Source organism: Carlito syrichta, unplaced genomic scaffold (genome assembly GCF_000164805.1).
Source record: "Carlito syrichta isolate Samal-C Ts95f unplaced genomic scaffold, Tarsius_syrichta-2.0.1 Scaffold304555, whole genome shotgun sequence".
Lineage (NCBI taxonomy): Eukaryota > Metazoa > Chordata > Mammalia > Primates > Tarsiidae > Carlito > Carlito syrichta.
This window is the reverse complement of record NW_007248651.1, coordinates 229,417-249,751: the sequence shown is the minus strand read 5'-3', so window position 1 is coordinate 249,751 and position 20,335 is coordinate 229,417. Positions and strand designations below refer to the sequence as shown.

The 20,335-nt window shown below is 57.5% G+C and overlaps 2 protein-coding genes across 2 annotated transcripts in view; both read left to right on the top strand.

Moving 5' to 3' along the window:
* SLC6A13 (solute carrier family 6 member 13) overlaps positions 1-5,620 on the top strand; it is a 56,611-nt gene extending 50,991 nt beyond the window's left edge. The window contains exons 10-15 of the mRNA XM_008060192.2: positions 1,129-1,241; positions 1,563-1,700; positions 3,203-3,305; positions 3,752-3,852; positions 5,089-5,259; positions 5,498-5,620. Of these exons, the coding sequence (XP_008058383.1) occupies positions 1,129-1,241; positions 1,563-1,700; positions 3,203-3,305; positions 3,752-3,852; positions 5,089-5,259; positions 5,498-5,620 (749 nt within the window). The remainder of the gene's footprint in view (positions 1-1,128; positions 1,242-1,562; positions 1,701-3,202; positions 3,306-3,751; positions 3,853-5,088; positions 5,260-5,497) is intronic.
* Positions 5,621-12,425: 6,805 nt separating this feature from the next.
* SLC6A12 (solute carrier family 6 member 12) overlaps positions 12,426-20,335 on the top strand; it is a 36,089-nt gene continuing 28,179 nt past the window's right edge. The window contains exons 1-2 of the mRNA XM_008060191.1: positions 12,426-12,618; positions 16,893-17,162. Coding sequence (XP_008058382.1) covers positions 16,943-17,162 — 220 coding nt within the window. The 5' untranslated portion in view covers positions 12,426-12,618; positions 16,893-16,942. The remainder of the gene's footprint in view (positions 12,619-16,892; positions 17,163-20,335) is intronic.

Below are 20,335 nucleotides of genomic sequence, written 5' to 3'. Positions count from 1 at the left end.
GCAGCCACTGCACTCCAGTCTGGGCGACAGGGTGAGACTCCAACTCAAAAAAAAAAAAGGATAACATTGCCAGGCGCAGTGGCTCATGCCTGTCATCCCAGCACTTGGGAGGTGGAGGCAAGAGGATCACCTGAGTCCAAAGGTTTGAGACCAGCCTAGGCAACATAGAAGGACCTTGTCTCTACAATACATAAAAAAATTAGTCATGCATGGTGGCGCATCCTGTAGTTCCAGCTACTTGAAAGGCAGAAGGCAGAAGGATCCCCTGAGCCCAGCAGGCCGAGGCTGCAGGGGCCGTGAGCGTGCCACTGCACTCTAGCCTAGGTGACAGAGTGAGGCTCCAATTAAAAAAAAAAGCACTAAGCACTAAGCACGTACTGTGTGCCAAGCACCTCATGGAGCACTCTGCCTGGACCATGCGACGTCAGCCTGTGAAGCAGTAATGAGCACGATCCCCATCTTGTCCACGGGGGGCCCGGGACTCGAAGACACGAACAACGGCCAAGGTCATGGTGATACTTCACTTTCCAGAGGACGCCTCTTACGGACAGACCTAGGCTCTGGCATGTGAATTTGTTCTTGCCATCTGAGCCAGCTGAGAGGAACATTCATTAACCACGAGGACGTGTGTGTGTGTGTGCGCGCGCGCGCGTGTCCGTGGCCTTCTGAAATTAGCGCCAGTGCGCTCATGGTAGGGTGACAGAAAAGGCTCCGGGCGCAGGGAGGCGAACTGGAGGCCTCCGAGGCATTTTCTTTGGCACCACCTACGTCCTTTGTCAACGCAGCACAGCCTCGCCCTCAGCTGGGCATGACGGCCCGGTTCCCGCAGGGCCCCCCACCTCCTCTTGCTGACACCCGTCACTTCCACACCTTTATCTGGCCTGAGTGAGCCCTGGTGGCTCCAAGCCTGGCCGCCCAGGACCTTGAGGTTCTGTTCTTGCCACACAGCCTGTGGAGCCTTGGAAGCCGGGCAGAGGTGTGGGCGGCTTCTCCTGGGTGCGGATGGTGGTGGTGAGGGTCACTTGGGGCGCAGTCTCCTCTGGCCCCTGTCACCGCACGGCCCCCGCCCCGGGAGCCGTGGGTCCACGGGTGGCCGGGCGGTGCTCCCCTCTCCGTTCCTTGCTGCAGGCCCCGGCCTCGCGTTCATTGCCTACCCCCGGGCCGTGGTGATGCTCCCCTTCTCTCCTCTGTGGGCCTGCTGTTTCTTCTTCATGGTTGTTCTCCTGGGACTGGACAGCCAGGTACCGAGAGGCGGCTGCGGGAGCCTGAGAGATGACGGGGCTGCGGGCTGGGGAGGGGGCGCCATGGGCAGGCGGTCGAGGTCGAGGTCCCAAGGGGCCTTCAAAGAGGAGGGGCCCGGGTGAATGTCAGAAGCGGAGGCCCATCCGGGGACCCGGAAGAGCCTGCAGGGTGGGTTCAGACCTCACCCCGCCAGGTTAGGGGCTCTGGGGACTTGCGACAGCCAGGCTGGCGGGGCTGAGCTCAGGAGCCGGAGCTGGTGGGCGGCCGGGGCCGGTCTTGGGCGCACTCCTTCCCTCCAATCCTTTTGCCCTCTCACCCAGTTTGTGTGCGTAGAAAGCCTGGTGACAGCGCTGGTGGACATGTACCCCCGCGTGTTCCGCAAGAAGAACCGGAGGGAGGTCCTCATCCTCGGCGTGTCCGTCGTCTCCTTCCTCGTGGGACTGGTCATGCTCACGGAGGTGAGGGCCTGGGAGGCCAGAGGGGACGCGCTGGGGCGGGAGACAAGCCGGGGGCAGCCGCTGCCTGTGTCCAGGCAATGTCGTGGTTGGCTTCGGGTCGCAGTTGGCTTCGGGTCACGGGCGGGCCTTGGGCGATTCAGGGCGCTGGCACTCCCTCCCTCCACCCCCCCCCAAAAAAAGGACAAAGCAGGCAAGTTCCTCTTCTGGCCTTCGGGGCGCCAGCCACCCCCCTCAGGGATGTCATTTGGCTCCACTGTAAGCGAGGTGTGGAAGAGATGGTTGAGAAGTCCTGGGCTGGGAAAAACGGCCCCTCCAGCAATACCCTGCGGCTTCCCAGGCAGCTGGACCAAGTTCTATGCACAAGCCTCAAAGGGAGAAAAGGCACCTCGGGGCTGGGTGACATCTGCGTGATGTCTCGAGGGAGAGGGAAGGAGCTTGATCATGCCGGTGACAACCCCTTTCTTTCTTTCTTTTTTTTTTTTGAGTTGGAATCTTACTCCGTTGCCCAGACTGGAGGGCAGTGGCCGCTCCCGGCCAGCGCAGCCTCGACCCATTGGACTCAGGCGATCCTTCGGCCTTAGCCTTTCTTTTCTTTTCTTTTTTTTTGAGTTGGAGTCTCACTCTGTTGCCCAGACTGGAGGGCAGTGGCCGCTCCCGGCCACCGCATCCTCGACCTGCTGGGCTCCGGCGATCCTGCTGCCTCGGCCTTCCAAGTAGCCGGAACTACAGGCGCGCGCTCCCATGCCCGGCTAATTTTTGACTTATTGTAGAGATGAGGTCTCACCAAGTTGCCCAGGAGGGTCTCGAACCCGCAGGCTCAGGCAATCCACTCACCTCGGCCTCCCAAGGCGCCTTTCTTGATTCTTCCCCAGAGAGTACACACAATGGCTTGGGACCTGGGGTCAATCCCTAAATGTTTTCAAGGATCATCTAACAATGGCCTTCTGACTTCACCTATCTTCCACCCCAAAACCATAATAAAAGTAATTATTGCCTCATAGCTGCTTCATACTTCACAGATGACAAATTACATTCTCTTTTATGATCTGTCTGCTGTGAGCCTCAGTAGCTCTCCTCTGCACCCTGACGGTATGAGACTGAAGGACACAGGGACCCCAGGGGTGAATCTGTTTCCTCTGGATAAAGTTCTTTTTAAAATAACCGACTCTGGCCAGACACTGTGGCTCACGCCTGTAATCCCCACACTTTGGGCGGCTGAGGCGAAAGGATTGCCTGAGCCTAAGAGTTCGAGACCAGCCTAGGTAACATGGCAGGGCCTCATCTCCACAATAAATTTAACAAATTAGCTGGGTGTGGTGGCACATGCCTGTAGTTCCAGCTACTTGGAAGGCTGGGGCGGAAGGATCGCCTGAGCCCAGCGGGTCAAGGCTGCGGTGAGCCATGATCGTGCCACCGCACTCCAGCCTGGGCGACAAAGTGAGACTCCCCAGCTCAAAAACATAAAATAAGTAAAAGAAAAGAAAACATCTCCTCCCGTGCAGGGTGGCATGTACGTGTTTCAGCTCTTCGACTACTATGCGGCGAGTGGCATGTGTCTCCTGTTTGTGGCCATCTTTGAGTCCCTCTGTGTGGCTTGGGTTTACGGTGAGTGACTCCTCCCCTGGGTCCCAGGACTCTCCTCCACCCCTGGGCCCTTAGACAGAAGAGAGACCTCCACCACTCACCTTCATTCCAGGGGATGGCTTCTCGCCTCAGCCTCAAAAGTCGCGGGAATTCTAGACTGCTCTCCCTCCAGGAGAGCCCTGCCCACGGTGCTGGTTATAGCTACGCGCAGACCACCTCAGCCGGGCTCATATCCAAGCCTTTTCAGCTCTTAACAACCTTGATAATCAGGAAGTGACCGCCCTTCCCTAAGCCGAGCCCTGCCTGCTGCTGTTTGCGCCTATGGGTTCCAGGAAGGAGCTGTTCCCAGCAGCTCTTTGGAAAGACAACCATGACGTCTTATACTCACCCTGGTCTGAGTGTGGCCCCCCCCAATGCTCTGGACACTGAAGAATGGCCTCTCCCCCACCTTCTTTTCTCCATGGTAGGAGCCCGGCGCTTCTATGACAACATTGAAGACATGATTGGCTACAGGCCGTGGCCTCTTATCAGATACTGTTGGCTTTTCCTCACTCCAGCCGTGTGCACAGTAAGAGAACCCTCAAGGGATACAGCCAGACCAAGGGAGGGAAAGAGGGTGGCACCTCGGGGTAGAGAGACCGCTAGCTCCAGATGGACTTCTCCCAAGGAAGTGAAAGTCTTCTTAGATTTTCCTTCATCTTCCTGTTGGATTCTAGAAAACAACAACCAGGTAGAGTCCTCCTTCCCATTTCACAGAAGGATAAACTGAGGCCCAGAGCTCTGCGTCGTGAGACTCACAGCATAGTGTGAGTCTCACATTGCAGGCAGGACTGATACCCAAGCGCATTGGGCTGTTCGTGATAATACTAATAACCACAGTATTGTCCACATAATGTTATGAATACATACTATATTATATACACATCCGCACACTATATTAATACCCAGCATCAATAACCACATACTGGCCTCAGTCACGGAACACTTCCGCGTATTAACTCATCGAATCCTCTCAGGAACCTGTTGAGTAAGTGCTGCCATGACACTCGACAGACGAAGCTGGGGTTAAGGAGATAAGCAAGTCTCCCAAGCTAGGAAGTTGCAGAGAGCTAGGATTCGAACCCAGGCACAGGGCACTGCTTCTTCTGGCTCTATCTGTGTCCAGGATGTGACTGTGGAACGGGGAGGAGGAGGGGCAGGGAGGAGGCATGATCCCTACCCCCAAACTCATGGTCCACACCTTCAAGGACCCAGCAGGCACACGCTCACTTCCCAATTGGGAGCCAACCACGTGTAGAGTGCCCAGGGGTCGTCGGGCGTGGTGGCTCACGTCTGTCATCCCAGCACTTTGGGAGGTAGAGGCGGGAGGATTGCCTGAGCCCAGGGGTTGGAGACCAGCCGGGGCAACATGGCAAGACCTCGTCCCTACAATCAATCAAAAACTGAGCCGGGCATGGTGGCTCGCGCCTGTAGTTCCAGCTCCTTGGAAGGCTGAGGCGGAAGGATCTCCGGAGCCCGGCAGGTCGAGGCTGCGGTGGCCGGGAGCGTGCCCCTGCACTCCAGCCTGGGCGACAGAGTGAGAATCTGACACGAAAAACAAAACAGAAGTGCCCAGGGACACAGGAGCCCTGGCGTGGCAGGGCATGTGCTCTGGAAATACGACAGGGGCGTGGCAGGGTGGGGGTCTTTTGAGCAGACTGTGACGGGACTGGCGGCTAACTGGCCCCGACGCACCAGAGGCAAATGCTGGCTTCGAGCGCCATCTCCGCCCACCCCAGCCCCTCTCTCCACGGCTCCTTCCCAGGCCACCTTCCTCTTCTCCCTGATCAAGTACACTCCGCTGACCTACAACAAGAAGTACACGTACCCTTGGTGGGGGGACGCCCTGGGCTGGCTCCTGGCGCTGTCCTCGATGGTCTGCATCCCCGCCTGGAGCGTCTACAAACTCGGCACCCTCAAGGGCTCCTTCCGAGAGGTGGGGAGTCAGCAGGGAGGAGGCCATCGGAGGGGGAGAAGCTGGTACCCCGGGGACGGTGAGCCTGGCCAGGCATCCAGGGAGGGATGGAGAGAGTCCAGGGAGAGACCGGGTGACCCCAGGACACAGGCTGGGATGTCAAGGAGGGCAGGTTTGTGGGGGGGACGGGAGTGAGGGGGGAAGTTGGCAGGCCCGCCCCCAGGGCGTCACGCGACGGGCCCCTCCCCTCCCCTCGCAGAGACTCCGCCAGCTCGTGTGCCCAGCTGAGGACCTGCCTCAGCGGAGCCAAGCAGCACCGCCCACTCCTGCCAGCCCCAGGACGTCACTGCTCAGACCCACAGAGCTCGAGTCTCACTGCTAGGGGAGAGGCCCGGGATGGTGCCCGTGAGCCCGGCTGTGGGGACGCGGCAGAGGGCACAGGGCGGCAGCGCCCCCCGCTGCTGCTCCGCCCCCCGGACGGGGCGGATTAGACAAGAGGGGCTCCTCTGGAACCTGCCTTCCGAGCTGGGGGCCTCCCGCCGCAGCCTCCCCGCCCCGGGGCGGCCTGAGCCGCCGTGGCGTGCTGGTGTCCAGGGCATCGCTTTGAAACAGAGGCCGGGAAGCTGGGCGAGGGCTGGTGGGTGGCGGTGAGATCGCGGTCGGCCTGGGGCGCCCCCTTCCCTCCGTGCATTAAATCCTCATATTCTTCCCACTGACTGCCAGCGGTTTGTCGGTTTCACACAGCGGAGGTGATGGCTGTGGAGGGAGGGTGGGGCCAGGTTGAGCCCTCCCCCCTCCCCGTCGTCAGACACCTGGACCAGAGGAGGCTGTCACTTCTGTCCCCATTTCCGCCCAGATTCCCCACCCTCCACCCCGCGAATACGAAGGGAAGCTGGCCCCGCATGGCGGCTCACGCCTGTCATCCCAGCACTTTGGGAGGCTGAGGCGGGAGGATAGCTTGAGGCCAGGCATTTGAGACCAGCCTGGGCAACACAGTGAGACCTCCGCTCTGCCAAAATTAGAGGAGGAGGAGGGAAATTGTAGGAAGGATGAAGGAGACTGAGCCCGAACTAAGGGAAGGGAAGAGGAAAGACTGGGGGCACCTTCTTCCGGCCACTCGACCCGGTTGTGTCCTTGCCTGTCCGCACTTGCCAAAGCCAGGTCCGTGCGTGCCCCCCGGGGCCTGGTGTTGGGTGCACGGGAGAGAGGGGACTGTGCCGGTCTGAGGCGACAGGGCGGGGAGCCTTGGCCCCAGCGGGAGCTGCCCGGCTCAGCCAGCAGAGGGACCCTCCTTCCTCAGGACCACCCCACTCTTCCGAAACTCCAGACACTGTCGCCACCAGACGTGGCCACGAGGGGGTGGCACCGCCATGACCACAGCCCCGTTGCCAGGGCCGGAGCTGCCGGAATGATCTTGTGGGGCTGCAAAGGGGACCCGGGTGGAAGCCAGAGTCTCTCCCGCCTTGGGGTCGGGGGCATGGCCTTGGCCCCGGTGGGTGCCGCAGGTGTGTCTTCGCGGCCTTATCTCCGAGCGGGGGGCATGGAGCCGGGGCCTCCGTATTTCTGGCTGTTGCTAGGTGTGTGGTTTTGCAAGTGGCTGAACACAGGCAGCTATGCTTCTCCCTGCTGTGAGCAGATTGTGTCTGCCTGTGTCTCTGCCTCCATTCAGATGGATCTTGGGCGCTGCTCCGGTGAGTGTCCCGCGATGCTTAGAGCAGTCCAAGCGCCTGCAGGGTCCTTGGGTGATTTTCCTGGCTTTTTACCCGTCCATCAGTGAGAAAATGCACTGAAATCTTTGCCAGTCTTCAATTTTTGATTTGTTTTTTTGAGTTGGAGTCTCACTCTGTTGCCCAGGCTGGAGCGCAGTGGTACGATCTTGGCCACTGCGGCCTCGACCTGCTGGGCTCAGATGATCCTCCTGTCCCAGTCCTCCAAGTAGCTGAGACTATAGGCGTGCACCCCCACGCCCGGTTGATTTTTTGATTTATTGTAGAGACGAGGTCTTCCATGTTACCCAGACCGGTCTCGAACTCCGGAGCTCAGGTAATCCTCTCATCTCGGCCTCCCAAAGTGCTGGGATCACAGGCATGAGTCACCACACCCGGCCAACTTTTTGTGTTTGTAGGGTTTGCGAAAATGAAAGGTAGCAGCCCTACTGTGTGTTGGCCTTGGCAGCTGCTTCCTGCAGAGTGACGGGATGGGCATTCCCCAGGGATGCCCGTCTCAACTCCAGTCCTAAGGCGGGATCAGTGAACCCGCTCCAGAAGCGTGCCAGCCTCCAGCTCCCATGCCTGGCCACGCCATCCATCAACGCCATGACAGAACAACGACGGCGCAGTGCCGGGCTACGCTCACGACTCACGTGCAAACACAGATACAAGTTTTTAAACAACAAACCGCGACCCACGCCACGAAAGGAAAGAGCAAAGAGCTGTGAGAAAGAATGACGGGTCTGTGGGAGGGAGGGCTCCTCGTGCCGTAGGTTGGGCGGTCTGGGTAGGCGATTCTAGGGCGAGACATCTGCCCCTCTAGACACCCGTCTGACTAAGGTGCCAGACTCTGCCAAGCCCGGGAAGGAATGGGGGCAGTTTGCTAATGGTGACCTGAGTCCTACTTCCACGCCTGGTGGAAGACAGTGCGAAAGACAGCAAGACCTCCTGGCCTCCGCCTGGCTGTGTGGCTGGAAGTTACTTGGAATTCAGGCTCGTTGTTTTTCAGATGGAGATAATATCACGCACCCCGACGGCTGTGGGGTTCAAATGAAGTCATGGGTGGGTGTGAGGGCATTTTCAGTCACTTGGTGCCAAGTGGTGTGAGGTCATCAAACCAGCTGGGAAGCACAGGAGGGAGAGATGCCCTAGCAGACCCCCCACCGGAGGGAGGGCTGACAGGGGTTGTGAGAATGCTGCTGGCTCGGGTCAGGGCTGGGGGAAAACAGCAGGACAGGACTAGGCCTGGCTTTTTTTTTTGAGTTGGAGTCTCACTCCATTGCCCAGACTGGAGTGCAGCGGCCGCTCCCGCCCACCGCAGCCTCGACCTGCTGGGCTCCGGCGATCCTTCCGCCTCAGCCTTCCGAGCTGGAACTACAGGCACGTGCTACCACGCCCGGCTGATTTTTTGATTTATTGTAGAGATGAGGTCTCGCTGCCCAGGCGGGTCTTGAACCCGCGGGCTCAGGCCGTCCACTCACCTCGGCCTCCCAAAGCGCTGGGATGACAGGGTGAGCCACCGAGCCCAGCCTAGGCCTGGCTTTTGAACGGGCTGAATGGCTGGTGGTGGTGGTGGAGGCGGCTGTGTGAGTCCCAGCTGGTCTCCCTGCCTGGAAGGGTGGGTGGCAGATCCCAGAGGAAGAAGACAGGAAAGGAAGGGGAGCCCTTTCTCACCTGGAGGCCACACCTGTTGGAGAAGACAGGCAGGTGGGGAGGGGGGTGGGCAAGCACTAACTGAAGGGGAAGGGGAGCAGAAGCTCAGATAGCCAGAGTTACCAGCGCAGCCCAGGGCCCAGGTAAGCTACTTGCTGGGCACTGAACCCACCAGGCTGCCCAGGACCTCAGACCTTGCCCACATGGGTCCCCAGGTCTCAGATCCACACATGTGCGGGCACACACTGTCCCTTCCATCCCCAGATAAATGTGCACAAACTCAGAAACACTGCAGTCAGCCAAGCACACTATCTACAGAGGTGTGCAGACCTGGCTTGCACCCTGGCACATTCACTTGCTAACTGTGTGACCTTGGGCAAGGGAACCTGTCTGGTTCTTGGTTTTCTCCTCCCTAAAATGGGAGTAATGCTACCTGCATCACAGCGTTGCCAGAGTCAAGCGGCAGCTGCAGGGACAGCTGCCCTGGGGACACTTTCAAGCAAATCCATTCTATCGCCCATCACTCCATCTCCGCTTCACCGAGCTGTCCGTGTAACCGAAAAGCCCAGGAAGAGTTCAGAGCTGTCCTCCCTGTCCCCTAGTTCTCCCAGCCCCAGACCTTAGGTTGCACTGGGCCCCGGGAAAGAGTTTCCACGTTTATGGAACTAAGCATCTGGCTAGGATGTGAGGGAAGGGTAACTCTAAAGCAATCCTGCATCCTGTAGGATGACGTTCAGCATGGCATCAGTGTCCAAGAAAAGCAGAATGTGAGTCCTCCAATCCCCTCTCTGTCTTCTGGTTCTGGGAAAACAATGTCTTCCTAGAAAAGGGAAGACGGGGGTCATTTTCCCCTTCAAGGTGCGTCCGCCCGCCCGCCCGCCAATCCATCCATCCGTCATTCATCTACCCATCAACCCACCAATCCATCCATCCATTCATTCATCCACCCGTCACCCGTCCGTCCATCTGTCCGTCCCTCCGTCCGTCCCTCCGTCCGTCCAGTAAATACGGAGTGCCTGCTCTGAGACAGCCGCGTATTGAACGCTAGAAGCAAAAACAAAAGAATTATGAAACGAGACTCTGCCCTTTAGAGATTCACAGTCTGGAAAACACGTTACAGTGGAACGAGCATAGGCTTTTGGAGCCAAGAGGCCCAGGTTCAAATCCCAGCTCCATCATTTTCTAGTGCATGGCCTTGAGACAAAGCATTTAGCTGCTTGCTATTCATGACAGTTTTCTCGTCTTCAAAATGGGGCACAATGGCTACGTTTCAAGGTTCTTAAGGGGATCAAATGAGGCAGCGTATAAAACTCCTTGTGTGAGTTACATGCTCAGGAAAGAGGTCCCATTCCAGGTCCTCTCAAAGCAGGCATGAAGTTGAAGTGAGGATGGAGAGAAGGACATTCAATGGGGTCCAATGGTTCTTACTGATATAAGACAATGGATCCATTTAACCATATTTCATCCTGACTCTGGACTCTTCCCAGTATGAAAACAGCCCAATCTTAGCTAGATCTTTCGGGATCCTTATCTTTTGCAAAGATGGGGGTCTCTGGCCTCCAGAATTTTACCAACTGGTCTGAACACTAGTGGGTATTGGGAACTGGGGAGACGGGTGAGGATTTGTACAAGGGAGGGCTCGATCTTAAGATGGCAGGACGGCCGGGTTCGGTGGCTCAGCCTGTCATCCCAGTGCTTTGGGAGGCCAAGGTGAATGGATTGCCTAAGCCCGCAGGTTCGAGACCCAACTTGGCGAGACCTCGTCTCTACAATAAATCAAAACTTATCCGGGCGTGGTAGCGCACGTCTGTAGTTCCAGCTACTCGGAAGGCTGAGGCGGAAGGATCGCCGAAGCCCAGCAGGTCTAGGCTGCGGTGGCCGGGACGGCCACTGCACTCCAGTCTGGGTGACAGAGTGAGACTCCAACTCAAAAAAAAAAAGATGGCAGGACTAAGGTTAGAGGCAGTCAGATAAAGACAGGGAGGGATTGGGCAGCTCTTTTGGGGGAAAGTCAAACCCCACTCCTTGGGCCAGGTCAACCAAAGCAGCCATTCTCTGCCAAGGCACAGGAGAGGTGACAGGACTTCTGGACCCCTGCTGTTCATCACGTCATCCCCACACCCACGCTGCAGGTGCTAAATAAACCTTTTGAATGAATGAATGAATTGAACATGAATGAATGAATCGCCCGGTCTGATTCTCTTTCCTCTTCCTTCCCTTTGTGGAGAGGCTCACGTTTGTTCCCGAATAACTGCGGCCAGGTCATTCCATCTGCAATAAGCTCTACAGTCAACCCAAGGTAGATGTGACACGCAGAGACAGGTCACACTTGCACACTGGGATAACCAGAGGATAGGTTCTGGCTGGGCTCGTTCTGCTGTACCAGAGCTGGCCCCCAGTCCAGTTTCTGGTTTTGCAGAGGCAGGGAGGCTGAGAACTGAGACTGGTTTTCTCATGCTGGGGAAGCCACTAGGACTGCTGAAGGGGGCCCCGAGAGGAGTGGGGTGCTTGATGGAAAACTACAGACTGGACTGATCACTTCACAGCCCATGCCTGCCGGGAAGTTCTCGAATACAAAGAGGAAGCACATGTGAGAGGGAAATTTCCCTTCCTTCCCGCAACTTCCTCCCCCTCCAGACCCCCTGGAACCGAAGAAGCATCTTCTTTGTCTTGAAGGAGGTGCCAGCTATTCGAAATGAAGGGTGGGGGCACGGCACTGGACCCCTCACCCCGGGGTCGTGCTCAGGGACGGCGACAAGGACTGTGCTCTGGAAAAGCTCGCTGGGCGCAGGGCACGGGGCGCATCGACTCTACAAACGCCCTTCACCGCTGACAGCTGCCAGTCTTTTCCAGACAAATCCCGGCCTGGGGCCTTAGTGCCGAGAGGTGCCCAGAGCAGTATTAGTGCTATCTGGGGTCAGACACGTCCCCATGCTGGCCCCTGTTTCCAGGGGACCCGCAGCAGACATCAACAACTCTCCTTAAGCACCTGGAATGTCCTACGCAGTGTACCACCTGGTCTTTGACCCTCATAGCAACCCTGCAAAGTAGGCATTGTATTGCTATCTACCTTTGACAGATTGGGAAACTGAGGCTCCGACCCTTACCTAGCTGACACGGCTGAGGAATACTAGAGGGGGCGGCAAAATTCGGGTCTTTCTGACTGCAAGCCTGGGTCCTTTCTAGATTCTGCTTCTTGAGGTACGCCCTGGTTTTCTCTAGGAAAATCCCAGGGAAAGGGACAGTGGCCGTGAAGGTCTAGAGCCTGGCCTTGAAGCCACAGAGGGCAGGTACTTGATGGAAAACTCCAGCGTGTGGTTCGCCCCTCCCTTCCCTCGTCAGAGAGGCCGACTCCCCTCCCAAAGCCCTGGGAGTCCAGCCTGGAGCCAGCCGCCCATCCCTCCGCACCGGTAAGAGGGCTGCGCCCTGCCCCACCCACCCCACCCACCACTGAGAAGGAGATGGTGCCCGGAGGGGTGAGGCGGCATGGGGAAGGGGGAGGAGGGGAGGCGAGGTCGGCTGGTGAGTCTCTGAGCCCCTGCCCCTGCCCCGGGGGGCGCAGCTCAGCTCGGCCCTGGAGGGGGCCTCTCGGGACCAGGCCCCCAGGGACGGCACCCGTCTGGAGGGCGGGGGCCGCAGGGGAAGCAGGATGGGGGTGGGGGCGCTGGGGACAGAGGACTTGACTTCCTGAGACTGGATGTTGTAATCTTGGTTCACCAGCTTTTGGCCTCGGTCCCTCCTGTTGCTGTGATAGTTCTCTGTCCCTTCACGTCTCAACACACACACACACGCGCGCGCACACACGCACGCACGCACACAGCCGCCTCTGTCTGGGAGTCCCTGGACAAGTCGGATGGGCCTCTGCGCTGGCAAGAACTGGAGAGGGGGTGAGGGTGGAGGACAGCCTCCCTCTCAGGTCCTGTCTCTCGTGGCCTTCTCATAGGTGGCTTCCCTGGGACTCTCTGGAGACCCGATGCCTGCCCGGAGCTGACCACGGGAACCGGGACTGGAGACAAAGGTGAGTGGGCAGTGGAGGGACCGGCCGGGTCTTCCTCGGAGGGGCGGGGGGCGGGGAGCCCTGGGGGCCAGGCCCTGTGCGGTCTGCGGTGGGAAGCAGAGGAGGTGGTAAACTGAGGCGAGCGGAAGTCTGATGTTCTGGAGTCTCAGGACAGGGGCTGCCACCCCAGCGCCCCCTCCCCCTCAGAGTGGGAGGATCGGGACAGTCCACAGACGGAGAGCCAGCCTCGGGCCGTGGGTGCACGAAGGGGTGGTCACCTGACTGAGGGGGAGGGGAAGCAGACAGTGTCCAGCGAGGTGGGAGGGAAGAGTGGACAGGAGAGACCTCGGGGTATTCCTGCAGGCCCGTGAGCTGCAGGAATTGCCCTGAGCAATCACAGGCGAGGGGCTCCTGCCCTCCCCCACCGCCCCTCACGGGCGGCGAAAGCCAAGCATCCCCCCCGAGGGAGGACACAGCCTTGGCTCTGGGCGGGGGGAGGCATGGGCGTGCTCCTAGAGGGGCCCGAGGGGGCCGAGGGCAGGCACCGGGGGCCACCCGCCGGGCCAGGCGGCCCACGGGGTGTGAAGGCCCGCAGACGCAGCCAGGTTTTGGTGCCATGCACACAGGTATGTGTGTGCAAGGGGACGTGACGGGGAACGGCACCGGCGTGTGTTCAGAACGGGTGCTGGTATGTGGGTGTGGGCTGCCGCTGGCGCCTGCCGTCCCCCACGTCCAGGGCATGGGCTGTTCCCCCGCTGGAGGGGGGCGCAAGGCGGGCCAAGCCGGGACCCCGGCCGCCCGTGGGCAGCGGCCTTTTCTGGACCCGTCTGCTCCGCGACCGGACCCTGGCCAGGCCTGTCTACATGTCCGGCTCCCAAACACAGGGCTGACCTGTGTTCGCTTCCCAGCCTCGCAGATCTCCTCCGTGGGCAGCGCCTGTGGGCATCGGTATCCGTGCCACTGGAGGGCACCGAAGTAGAGTGAGCAAGGCGGGCGGGCCTGCCGAGGGGACGCTAGGAGCTGGAGAGGTGGCAGGGCCGGGCGGACCTTCGGGAGGCCACCCGACTGCGGAGAGCACTGTCACTAAAGGACCCCCAGCCGGAGGTGGGCGTAGGGTGGGATGTGATGTCCGTTTGACTTTTCAAAGCAACCTCAAAAGGAGAGCTCAGTGCACCTTCTTTTGACCTAATGTCCTCCAAGACATTTCTTCCCCGAGTCTAACTTAAGTCTCTCTTGCTGCAGTTTCAGTCTGTTTCCCCTTGACTTACCATGGCTCTGAGCCAGCTTTTTCTTTTCACTGGCTCTTGCTTTCATTCTGCCGGTCCAGTTTTTCATTCTTACCCCTACGTTATGCTCTTCCTGATAACCTTCCTATGCTATTTTAGTTTTTAAAAAATGCGTCCATGTCAGTGCATCGGTTCACGTTCTCTTGTACTCCCTCCCCCACTTCTGGTACAACCCAAGCCCAGGTCTCTGCTCTCCTCTGGTTTTCCCTTCCCGTATTCTTTTTCCCCAGCAAGTCTGCTCCACTCCAACCCTTGCAACCCCCTGGGTCCTGAAAGAGCTACCCCTGGCCCGAGAACAGCAAGGCGCTTCTCCCGACCACTGTCTTGGGGACCCTTGCGCCCGGGACCTGACCTGTGCTGAGCAACCTTGCATCTTGGCAAGGGAAGACAGTGATTTCCCCTTCTCTTTGGTGGGCCTCATTTTTATCCCCCCACGCTCCCGATAGCCCTTTGAGCAGAGGTCGTTCTCTCTTCCAGGGAGATTTAAAGCTCAGAGAGGAGGTGCGATTGGCCCAAGGTTAGAGCCCAGCTCCGCCACCGATTGCCTTGGTAAGTTCATTCAAGCGTTCAAAATCGTTTCACTGAGCACCTGCTGATCTCTGGGCGCTGTACTTCCCCGTTCGCAAAACAGAGTTAATAGTAATACCTACTTCAAGGACTGTAACGAGGATAGCATTTAATACGTGTACAAAGAGCGTCTATTCTTAGAGCCATGTTTGCTCAAATGTTCGCCTATATTATCACTGTTATTATGATTATTATTTGAGTTGGCGTCTCACTCTGTCGCCCAGGCTAGAGTGCTCACGGCCACCCCAGCGTCGACCTGCTGGGCTCTGGTAATCCTTCCGCCTCGGCCTTCCAAGTAGTTGGAACTATAGGTGTGCGCTATCACGCCCGGCTAGTTTTTTGATTTATTGTAGAGATGAAGTCTTGCCAAGTTGCCCGGGCTGGTCTCGAACCCGTGGGCTCAGGCAATCCTCTCACCTCGGCCTCCCAAAGTGCTGGGATGATAGGCTTGAGCCACCACGCCCAGCCTCTATTACCACTATTATTATCAACAGCGAGGTCGAACCACAACCTGGACTTCCTGTCTGCTGCTTTTCCATCAACGCTTTCAAGTTCATTCATTCATTCGCTGTGTGTCTGAGAACGAGTCGAGGGCCATTTCTCGGGGTGTGCCAGTCCAGGGTGCAACATCCATGTCTGAGGTTGCACATTACCTGCTTCTCCCCTGAGGCCAAACTCCCCTGTTCTTTCAACCTCAGGCTCTGGTTCTGGAAGGTCCTGTGGGCCTGGCCCCGTACTCCAAGTCTGGAAGCTCTCTTTCCTTCCCTTCCTCCGCCTCCTTATGTCAGAGACTTAGGCTTTCAGCTTCCACCGGGCACTTTCCCATCTGCCCTCCTGAGCTGAGCTTGCAATGGAAGCCTCTGAGTAGGTCTCAAAGCCAGAATTTCACCCTGACATGCTTTCCTATTCCTGGGATAACCTGCACCCTCCAAGTCACCTTCGAAAATTTCCATAACCTCGGATGGCTCCTGCCCACGCCTTTCTGACTTGGGCTTGGGCTGTTGCCTGGGTTAAAAGTACCAGCAAATAAACACCAGCTCTTCCTTCATAAAAAGAATCCCTTGTGTTTCTCCAGAGGCGCGCAGGAGCACGCAGCACTTGGTCGCCCTGGTCACTTTGGCTCCCCCAAGGCTCCCAGAGGGGAGGGGCGGTGGGATGGTGTGTCCTCTGCAGTCTGGGACGCCGCCTCCCAGCATTCCCCTGGAAACAGAGACAGAGGGGGCCTCAGGCGATCGTCGGGGGGAGGAGGGAGGTGAAGACCAGCATAGACTGGAGATGCCCCTGACGCTGCCGGATTTATTTCCTGGCAATTGAGAAACGGGAAGTCAAATGGAGAGTGCCCACATCATTTCTCTGGACATCCAGGGAGCTCGGGCTCTTTAGGCAGGCAGGGAAGAGGAGAGGGCAGTGACCTGCATGACAGGCAGACACCACTGGGCTTCCCCCTCCGGGGGCCGGTCGTTGGGTCATCTTGGAAGCCATCCGCCGATGACTGCCACCCAGGTGACCACGGCTGGTGTGACGGACCCCTTCTGGCCCCAGGTCCCCCGGCTTTTCTCAGGACAGAGGTGCAGCAGAGAGAAAAGGCCCTGGGCTTTCCTTGAAAGCCTCTGCTTGCCCCGGTGGCCGCCCTGGGGGTGATCTGGCCTTGCTCAGAGGCCCCACCTTCGGCTTCCCTCCCAATCAGACACGCAGAGCTGCCGGCTCCCCTGTTTACCCCGTGGGGATCGATCAGCTTGGCACAGGGACGAGCACACAACTGGCTAGGAGAGGACTGTGCAGTCACCCCGGCCACACCTGCCCTTTGACCTTCGCTGCCTGGCAGCCTTTGATCCCTTCTGGCCCTGGAGGCTGGAGGCGAGGCTGGGCCACTCACCGGCTCCCCAGGCCGTGGGCAGATGGGCCAGTCATCTGGGTTTTCATCCTCAGGGTCTGGGGCAAGTCACCTCGAGGCCTGGATTGTCTCATCTGCAAACTGAGCAAACTAAGATTGGCTCTGAGAGTCCTGAGAACAAAGCGTCACCTTTGGCGTCCACTCCATGGAGAGTTTGGGAAGAAACGGATGTCCCAACAGCAAAGATTAGGATGGGGGTCGGGTGCGGCGGCTCACACCTGTCATCCCAGCACTTTGGGAGGCTGAGGCAAGAGGACTGCTTGAGCCCAGCAGTTCCAGACTAGCTGGGCAACATAGTGAGACCTCGACTCGATAAAAAATTTAAAAATTAGCCAGGCAAGGGGGTGCACGCCTATGGTCCCAGGAGAATCACCTGAGCCCAGGAGGTGGGGGCTGCAGTGAGCTGTGAGCATGCTCCTGCACTCCAGCCTGGGCAACAGAGTGAGACTCCGACTCGAAGCAACAACAACAACACGCATCGAAGAAGGGGAAGCAGGAAGGGCGGGGCACACATTGGGTCGACAGCTCGTTCCTTCTTCTCCCAGCAGGCTTTGCCTCTCGCCATCCTGCCCGCCCGCGGGGTCTCCCAATCCACCACATGGCTGTGGATGGGAAAGCGCCAGTCCACGACCATGGGCCTCCCGCGGTCTCCTGGGTCCCCGAAGAGGGCGAGAAGGTGGACCGGGAAGGCGCGGACCAGGTAAAGGATCGGGGCCAATGGACCAACAAGATGGAGTTTGTGCTGTCAGTGGCCGGGGAGATCATCGGGCTGGGCAATGTCTGGAGGTTTCCCTATCTCTGCTACAAAAACGGAGGTGGTGAGTTCACTCGGAGGTGGGCGTAGGGGGAGAGGCGTGCCCCGGCAGCTGGGCAGTGCCTACCTGGGACCTCCCTCCTGGGCAGTGCGGTCATGGAAGGAGGACTGTTGTGAAGCCGATGGATGTGAGTTTGAGTTCCAGCCTCACCCCTAGCCTCAGGGTCCCCCTCTGTGAAATGGGGAGGATACCCCCCTGGGCCACGAGGAAGAGTGGATGGGCAGGGCAAGGAATCGAGTGTTTCATACACTCCTTCATGACTCTCTACAAATGCCAGTTGTTGATGGAATTCATTTATGGATTCAACCAGTGATTGCAGGCCTATCGTGTGCCAGGCACTGCTCTAGACACAAAACAGAGCATATACTGTACACTACATTCTGAGGAAGGGTGGTGTGTTGCAGGTGAACAGTAAAGCACGGGGTGTGTCCACTGGTGAGGCACGGAGGGGTTGGAAGTGAAGCAGGGGAGAGGGATGGGAATGCTGGGGTGCAGAGAAGGAGATGGCAATGTCTGAGCAAAGGCTCAAAGCAGGGGAAGGAGCGTGGCTGGATCTCAGAGGAAGAGCATTCCCAGCAGGGGGACAGCAAAGTTCATGGAAAAAGAGCAGGGGGCCTGTCCGAGGCCCAGTGAGGAGGCTGGTGGGCTGGGGTGGAATGCGGGAGGGAGAGAACGGTGATCAGAGAGGTGGTGGGCTTCGATTTCGCAGGCTTTGCTCTGAGTGACATGACCATTTAAAAATTTTGATCAGAGAAATATCTTGCCTATGTTTTTGTTTTGTTTTGTTTTTTTCAAATTAAAAAAAACATAATTTAGCCAGGCGCAGTGGCTCATGCTTGTAATCCCAGCACTTTGGGAGGCGAAGGAGAGAGGATTGCCTGAGCCCATGGGTTCGAGGCCAGCCTGGGCAACATGGCAAGACCTCGTCTCTACAATAAATAAAAAAATTAGCCGGGCATGGTGCTGCGATCCTGTGGTTGCTGCTACTTGGAAGGCTGAGGCGGAAGGATCGTTGGAGCCCAGCAGGTTGAGCCTGCAGTGGCCGTGAGCGTGTCTCTGCACTCCAACCTGGGCGACAGAGTAAGACTCCAACTCAAAAATGAAAGAAACATAATTTCATGATTTTTAAGCACTGGTAGTGAAAATGAGCCATGGCAGGGAGCAGCCAGATTCATTTCCTAAAGTGTAGAATTCAGTGGTGCTTAGTATATTCACAGACTTGGGTAACCACCACCACGGTCCGTTTTAGATGAGAACATTTTCATCATCCTTTAAAGAAACTCTCTGCCGCTAGTGGTCACCCCCATCCCTCTCCTGCCAGCCCTTGGCAACCCCTGTGTGGATTCCCTCTTGGGATGTCGCATGTCAACAGAATCATTCAATATGGGGTCCTTTGTGACTGATCAGATTCCTTTCTGCCTTTTGAAATCACCTTTCTTCTTCTTGTGGAAATGGCATATGTTTATTGCAAATATTAGAAAAAGGCTAGGAAGGTAAAAAGAAGAAACTCTTACGTCAAGAGGTAACCGTGTTTTAGAAAAATCCCTCAAAACACGATTTATATACATATATTTAGTTGTTTTTTTTTTTGAGTCAGAGTCTCACTCTGTTGGCCAGCCTGGAGTTCACTGGCACAATCAAGGCTCACTGCAGCCTCAACCTCCTGGGTTCAGGCATTCCTTCTATCTCAGCCTCCTGAGTAGCTGGGACCACGGGCACACACCATCACACCTGACTAATTTTTTCTTTTTTGAGTTGGAGTCTCACTCTGTCACCTAGGCTAGAGTGCAGTGGCACGCTCACGGCCACCCAGTGCCGACCTGCTGGGCTCCGGCGATCCTTCTGCCTCAGCCTTCCAAGTAGCCAGAACTACAAATATGTGCTGCCACGCCTGGCTAGTTTTTTTGTTTTGTTTTTTTATCTATTGTAGAGAGGCTGTCTCATCAAGTTGCCCGGGCTGGTCTTGAACCTACCGGCTCTGGCAATCCACTTGTCTCGGCCTCCCAAAGTGCTAGGATTACAGGCTGAGCCACCGAGACCGGCCTAATTTTTAAATTTTTAGTAGAGACGAGGTCTCGCTATGTTGCCCAGGCTGGTCTCGAATTCCTGGGTTCAAGCAATCCTCCCACTTCGGCCTCTCAACATACTACGATTATAAACATGAGCCACTGTGCCGGCCATGATTTCTATTTAATTTGACCAATTTTCTTGAGTATCTTCTATGGATCTTGCGGTGAGTTTTAAACATGATAAGTTATCGCAAACTGCTTGAACCAATGATTTCAAAGAAACAGCAGGGAGTCCAGGCTCCAGTGCCAAGAATGAGGAAGGAGACTAACACCAGGCCACAGGTTAGGGGAGGCAGGACCAAGTGGCAAAGTGGTGACTTGGGTTTTCTTCCTAGACCACCCTTTCTTGGGCATATATGCAGGAGGCCAGAGCTAGGCCGGAAGACGATCCAGCCTGAGGCCTCATTTCGTGCAGGAGGGCTTGCTCAAAACCACAGAGTTATTAGCATCAGTGGCAGAAGGGTCCTGGAGCCCGGGCTGGCCGGCTTTCCCTTCACCGCATGCTCCTTGTCCTGCCACTGGGGAGGGCGGGAGCACCAGGGGACGGGGCCTCGGGTTCGGCACCCACCTGCTTCTGCCCCGCTGGTGGCTTCTGCTGTGGCCTCGGCCTCTGTCCTGGTGGTAGGGCGGGGTGGAGAGAGGGACAAGCACCCGCGATGTCGTGGAAGGCATGGGCTGAGCGGGGTCATCTGTGAGACGTGGGATGCCAGCAGGCAGCATGCCATCTCTGTCACTCGGGTTCTCACAGTGGCTCTGTCCCAACCTAACTCTTCGGGAAAGACACGCAGCCATCCTTGTGGTTTCTTTAGCACAGAGGAGCCACACAAGGTGTGGGGTCCAAATCTGGAGTCACTGCTCCTTGGCCGTCTAGGAAGGCAGCAAAGAAGGGCTAGGTGGCCGAGCAAGGAGGCTCACGCCAGGAATCCCAGAACGTTGGGAGGCTGAGGCAGGAGGATTGCTTGAACCCAGGAGTTCGAGGCCAGCCTGGGAAACATAGCAAGACATTATCTCTACAAAAATTTAAAAAATTAGGTGTAGCCGGGCTCAGTGGCTCAGCCTGTCATCCCTCGCCTTTGGGAGGCTGAGGTGAGTGGATTGCCTGAGCCC